Genomic DNA, 6,931 nt, shown 5'->3' with positions numbered 1-6,931 from the left:
CTGTGGCGTCTCCACCTCCTCACCGCAGAGAGCAGCCAGGAAGGCGGCTCAGAAATGCCAGTGTCCTCACAGCGTCTCCAAGATTACAGGGTTTCACGGTCGCATCTGAGAATCTGATTGGGGGGAATCTCAGAAAGAACAGGCCTGTTTAACTGTTTTCTGCAACGTTTTCCAAACCTACTCGCCGGTGAGGGCCTTCACTTTGCTTGCACTCGCCTCTACTAATAGCGCAAGAAGCATGTCAGGACTACATTTTGGAAAAAGCTCTTGAGAGTTAGGACACGAAAGGGTTGCGCAATGGCACGATACTGGGTGTGATGGGTGATGCAAGGAGATTAATGGGACAGCGTGTGTGGGAACGGGGTGGCCACAGAGACCAGAGGCCCGGGAGGGCCGTCACACAGTGACGCCAGAGGTACATTTGTCAAGGGCTGAGGAAAAATGTGGTGGTTTCTCACGGATGACTATACTGCTACTGTGTTCTTCCCAGGACATGACCTTCGGCTCTAAGAAGAACACTCCATTTTTCATGATAAAATGGCAGCAGTGAAAACCCCCGGCAGAGAACTAAATGCAGAGGAACCATTTAATGACGTTTCGCCCCTCCTTTTGAAGAGCCTCGTGGAGGAGCCCAAGAAAAGAAGAGACGTGCCCAATCACCTGCTGCAATCAAGTAAGCGGCTAGGAACCCATGTGCTTTACAACTCACACCGCCCAGAGGCTCCGAGGCCCTGGAAGCGTAGTGGGTGCTGGGTGCTGATTTGTCTAGATGGTTTTCTAGGCGCAGAATAGTTTTTATTAAGAACAATGGTCCTATTTAGGTCCACTTAACTGATAGATTTTTGAGGCATGAATTAGTCACCAAGTTCTATTGCTTCCGCGTCCTCAAATAGCTTTCCTATGTGTCCCCAGGGCCTTGCCCATGGTCCTCAGCAGGTCCCGGGGCTATGGCAGTGCTTCCCACGCCGCCACACTCTCCTCCAGACCACCCTTCACACCCCAGCCAGTTTCCTTCGTAGAACCCCGCTGGCCTCTGCCCCTGTCCTGCTGGGATATTCTGAGAGGTTCCCCTTGCAGACAGGACAGAGTTGCAACTCCTCCGATTGGCTTTGCTGTTGGTCTGAAGCTGCACCATCCCCGTGCACGCCCCTCCCATTCCCGGCTCCAGCCCCTCTGTAACACACCTCCCCCAATACCTCGGCATTTTATAACTTCTTGCCTTTTCCCCTGCACATCTCTTACTTAGCCTGGAAAGCCTGGTAAATTCTATTGCTGCTAAGTAAAATGCTAAAGCATTTTGCCTGCGTTATTTTCACTTAATCTGCATGACATCAACATTCTACTTCCATGTTCGTGTTGGGGAAGCTGAGACTCAGAGAGGTCCGGTGAATTCTCCAAAGTGGACAGTTAGCACAGTGTTCAGCTGTTGCAGCCCCATGTCCAGCTTTCTACCATCACACTAGGTTGCTGCCCCCTCGTCTTTCAAGGCCCCCTGCAAATGCTGGGAATGTAGTATTTGGTGTGACTCTTCTGTCATTGGAGAACTTGAGTGCACATTAGCACACTTGGCTTATTTCTGGGTCTGAAGAGAAAAATGCTCCTTTACATGTATTTGTGGCCCTAAAAACAAAAACAAAACCTTCAGTGTTAAAAAAAAAAATTATCAAGGAATGTTAAGTTCAGTACTTAAAAATTACCTGATAACCTGCAGAGTTGGTCAGTCCCCGTGAAACACCATCCTAACCCCATCCCAGCCCTTCAGTTTGGCCCAAAGCTGATGACAGCGGCAGAAACACCGAACGTGCCACACCCACTGTAGGTGAACGCTGGAATCACAGTGGGCGAAGGGATGAACAGGGTGTCCGTGGCTCACAGGACTGGGAGATGGCCAAAGCTGAAAGGTGATCATTTATCTAAAAAAAACAAAACTGGACAGTGCATTCATATTGAGGCAGTTTAGCGGTTAGAATAACACAGACCTGGGCTTACTTTGTTTTTTTAATCCTCACCAGAGGATATTCTTTTCATTGATTTTTTTTTAGAGAGAGTGAAGGAAGGGAGAGAGGAGAGAGAGAGAGAGAGAGAGAGAGAGAGAGAGAGAGAGAGAGAGAGAGAGACAGACATTGATGTGAGAGAGACACATTGATTGGTTGCCCCTGCACATGGCCCTGGTCTGGGATTGAACCTGCAACTGAGGTATGTGCCCTTGACCGGAAATCAAACCCGGGACCTTTTGGTGCGCAGGCCAACGCTCTGTCCACTGCGCCAAACTGGTCAGGGCTAGGCTTAATTTTTAACTATCAGCTTGGGCAAGTTGCTTAATCTGGTTGAGTCTCACTCAGCTCTCTTAGCTACAAAATGGAGCTGATGCCTGCCTCGGGGGTGGAGTGAGAGTGCAAACGCACGCCTGGCTTAAGGCACTGGAGGCACGGGAACCGTGGTGCCGGCGTGAGCAGCCAGGGAGCTTTGTGGACCCGGGCACTTTTGTGAGCTCAGCAGTTTTAACCTTCCTCTCAAAACTGGGGGTGTGTGGGGAGAGATATTTATATTACAGTAACAGTTTGAGACTTTACTGTCCAGAGCGATGATTATTCAGAGCCTTAAGATTACAGCAAACAACAGATATTGCATAACATCCATTTAAAAAATATTTTTGTGTATCACATTGTAATTCTATTCAGAGGAAAACAATAACAGTTAAATACACAGTAATACAATTAATCGTGGCTCACAGGACTGGGAGATGGCCAAAGCTGAAAGGTGATCATTTATTTTAAAAAAAACAAAACTGGACAGTGCATTCATATTGAGGCAGTTTAGCGGTTAGAATAACACAGTAAGCATGCGCGGTGTTACACAGAGCACAGGCGTGTGCACTTTGTGAGCTCGTGTTTTACTGCAGAGACTTGTACAAAACATGAAGAGCAAATTATTTTATTTATTTACTTACTTACTTATTTTTATCCCCACCCAAGGATATTTTTTCATTGATTTTTAGAGAGAGTGGAAGAGAAAGGGAAAGACAGAAAGAAATATTGATGTGAAACACATCATTTGATAGCCTCCTGAAGTGCCCTGACCAGGGCCAGGGCCAGGGAGGAGCCTGCAATCGAGGTACCGGCCTTTAACTGGACTCAAACCTGGGACCCTTCAGTCCGTAGGCCAACCCTCTATCCACTGAGCCAAACCGGCGAGGGAAAGAGCACATTATTTTAGTAGGTAATAAACAATACACATGAATTTGTAGTGTGATGATAATATCTCCCAAGTCCTGTGTAAAAGTAGGAGGAGAGGCACAGCAGTTTATTTGAAACAGACCATTCATGTTGACAGCTATATCCTCCAGCTGAAGCTTTCATGTGCTGAAAACATCCTTATTAAAAAGAGCCATGTTGCTGAAACCGGTTTGGCTCAGTGGATAGAGTGTCAGCCTGCGGACTGAGAGGTCCCGGGTTCGATTCCGGTCAGGGGCATGTGCCTTGGTTGCGGGCACATCCCCAGTGGAAGGTGTGCAGGAGGCGGCTGATCGGTGTTTCTCTCTCATCGATGTTTCTAACTCTCTCTCTCTCCCTTCCTTTCTGTAAAAAATCAATAAAATATATATTTTTAAAAGAGCCATGTTAATAGGATCTGCTCTCATTTAATATTTTCCTTTATGTCTCATCTCATGATGTACTTATCTACATTGTTTTTATAGAGGTTTATGCAAAAGTTCTGAATAATAAGGTCGTGCAAGCGAAGCCTGGCATCCTGCATTTTGGAGGCTATCAAATAGGAAAACAACACCAGCAGATTGTGGTAGGTGCTGTGTAAGTGGAATACCTAATCATAATAATGAAAGAGGTGAATTTTCTGCATATATGTTACTCATTCATCCGAAGAGCAGCACAAGTGCAGGTGTAAATCGGGCCAGAAAAGTCGTTCAGGGACAAGAGACGTTGAGGTTGCATGTGTCCTTGGACCAGCTGCTGTCCCCGTGCCAGAGACTCCTCCGAGCACTCTGTACATGTACTAGTAGGTGTCATTGCTGAGTGACTCCCAGAGGCAGGGGACTGTGCTTTGCGTCCCTCAAAATTCAATTCAGTCCTTATACCGGCGGTGGGTGTTGTAATGTTTCTCTATATAGATGCGGAACCCAAGATTCCAGAGGTTAAATAGTTGGCTCAAGCACACTGAGCTACCAAGTGGTGGAGGCAGACTCTTAGACTGCCTTTCTCCAAGCCAGTGTCCGCCCGATGGTGCCTACACCAGCAGGGAAAGCAGGTCCCTCCCTTAAGAGGCCCCAGCCAGGGTCCTGTTTCTCTTGCCCAGCTCATATGCCCATGCCTAAATCAGTCATTCTGGCCAAAGATATTCCGCCCAGACCTGGACGGCAGGGGCCAGCTCCACTGAACAGGCCTCGGAAGGGACAGCGGGAGCCTGCAGTGACTGCAGTCCACCACAGGGCCACACCGAGGGCCAGTCCTTGCTGCGTCCTCTCCAGTGACCTGGATGTTCAGACTGCAGTGGGTTATGGGTGACCACAGCATTCCTAACTCCCATGCCAAAGGGGACCTGAACAGTCAAATCCGCTCTACAAACCTCAGTGACCTCAGCACAGTGCCCTGAAGTCTCACAGAGCAACACGTGAGAATCACTCCAACTGGGCCTTGGAACTGAGCCAGACAGGCCTCTGAATGGGCGGGAATGGGCGGAGGTGGGCTCTGCTCATGTGGGCCTTCGGAGAACTGGCTTTGTATGTGATGTCACCTCTGGCCCTGTCCCCAGCCACCACAAGAGTCTCTTATTTTAAATGTAGTGAATTCTTAAAAGCCATGACTTTTTAAAAAATATTTTTTATTGATTTATAGAGAGAGAGGAAGGGAGAGGGACAGAGAGAGAGAGAGAGCAAAACATCAATTGGCTGCCTCCTACATGCCCTCAGCCGGGATCGAGCCCACAACATGGGCATGTGCCCGGACTGGAAATCGAACAAGCAACCCTCTGGTGCACAGGACAATAACCAATCAACTGAGCCACATTGGCCAGGGCAAAAGCCATGTCTTCACATGGATCATTTTAAGATAGAATTCTGACCGCTGTGTTAGATACTCTGAGTGAGGAGAGTCACTGAGAGACACTGACCAATGGTGAAGCTCCCCAGGGAGTGAGGTAGGTTTCATCATAGCCCCCAGAGAGCAGAGGGGCAGGTTCCAGGAGTCCTTGTGCATTGAAGTGGGGAGAGTGGGGAGATCAGGAGAGGAACCTGCCAGGTGCCAAGTATCTCCTCTCAGGAGAAGGATTAGGATTTGAAACTGTGACTAGGAACTTCACCCGTCAACCTATAGGGGCACATTTCTTAGAACATGGCATCAAAGACCACGGTCAATAATACATTCTGGGGCTTACTTTTCCTGGTTGTTAGGTTTGCTGTCTAGATTATAGTAGGATAAATCTAAAATGATTATCATTCATAAATATTCATTGTTTATGATGAATAAACAATTCACCACCCATCCCTAACCCCCTCGCTCTCCTCATCACCCTACCCACTTCACCCCCACCCTAGGCAGCTACAGTCTATTTCTGTTGGTATAGATTTGCCTATTCTGGACATTGCATACAAATGGAACAGTAGGACATGTGGTCTTCTGTGACTAGCTCTTTTCACTTAGCATGTTTTCCAGGCTCATTCAGCTTGTAGTATATATCAATACTTCATTGCTTTTTATGGCTGAATAATACTCCATTGTATGGATGTACAACATTTTGTTTATGCATTCATCCACCACTGATTGACATTTGGGTTTGTACTTTGGGGCTATTATGAAGAATGAATGCTGTTATGAACATTCACGTACATGTCTGGGGTGGACATATTTTCTTGGCTATCTATCAAAGAGTGCAATATTAATTTTCTGTGGCTGCTCTAGTAAATCACCACAATTTTAGGGGTTTAAAGAACGGAAAATTATTCTGCATGCCAGAGTCCAAAATCAGAGCCAGTAGGGCCGTGCTCCCTCCAAAACTCGAGGAGAATCTTCCTTTGCTCTTCCAGCTGGTGGTGCTCCAGGTTCTTTGTCTTGTGTCTACATAACTCCATCTGCACGTGGCTTTCTCTTCTGATTCCCTGTATCTTCTGTCACTTAAAAGGACTCTTTTTATTGGACTTAGGGCTCCTCTGGGTAATCCAGGATGATCTTATCTCAAGGTCCCTAACTTAATCATATTTGCAATGACCCTTTTCCCAAGCGTCACTTTCATAGGTTCGGGTATTAGGTGTACACATATATTTTGAGGCCACCATTCAGCTCACTGTTGTTTTATTTGCATTTCCTTAAGGACTGATGATGTCAAACATCTTTTCATTCACTTACTGGTCATGATGCAAAAAAGGCTTGTCGGAGAAGCCATTTGGGATAGTCCAAAAGCAAGGTGGGAAGTGGGAGGAGACGCTCTGGGAAGAGAGGAAGTCATGAAGAGGGGTGCAGGGGAGCAAGCTTGCAGTATTTGGAAGCCGGAGGCAATCTGGTTTACTGGGGTGGGGGGGGGGTTCTGAAGAACAGGCCGTTTCAGTCTTTTGTACAGCACAGTGCCCAGCACACAGGAGGCACTCAGTAAACACTTAGGAAGATATTGAACTCACTTTATTGCGTCAACTAAAGGTTGTTGGTGCCAATCCAATGCCAACGGGAATCCCCGAGTTGGGGTGTTGTGAAGAAGGAAACTTTATTTAGTGCAAACAGCTCAGTTGTGACACAGCGCATCTGTGGAGCAGCACAGCTTGGAACAGTACACTGTGAGGTGGCCCTGGGCAAGGTGGCCCCCGGGCGAGGCAGCTCTGCGCTGCTTTGCTTTAGTGTCCGCCACCGGCCCCAGTCTGCTCTGCTCTGCACCAGTCTGGTCTGCTCTGCTCCATTCTACTCTGGTTAGTGAGACTTCTTCCATTGCA

At 47.5% G+C, this 6,931-nt stretch overlaps 1 protein-coding gene across 2 annotated transcripts in view; it reads left to right on the top strand.

The window, feature by feature from the left end:
- The first annotated feature begins 503 nt into the window (after nt 1–503).
- CFAP221 (cilia and flagella associated protein 221) overlaps nt 504–6,931 on the top strand; it is a 103,170-nt gene continuing 96,742 nt past the window's right edge. Inside the window, exons 1-2 of one of the 2 annotated variants that reach the window (XM_028148105.2) lie at nt 504–673; nt 3,698–3,798. In XM_028148105.2, coding sequence (XP_028003906.2) covers nt 538–673; nt 3,698–3,798 — 237 coding nt within the window. In that variant the 5' untranslated portion in view covers nt 504–537. The remainder of the gene's footprint in view (nt 674–3,697; nt 3,799–6,931) is intronic. The other variant, XM_008143445.3, reaches the window with a different exon arrangement.

This window comes from Eptesicus fuscus, chromosome 11, assembly GCF_027574615.1.
Source record: "Eptesicus fuscus isolate TK198812 chromosome 11, DD_ASM_mEF_20220401, whole genome shotgun sequence".
NCBI classification, from domain to species: domain Eukaryota; kingdom Metazoa; phylum Chordata; class Mammalia; order Chiroptera; family Vespertilionidae; genus Eptesicus; species Eptesicus fuscus.
This window is presented reverse-complemented; position numbering and strand designations above follow the sequence as displayed.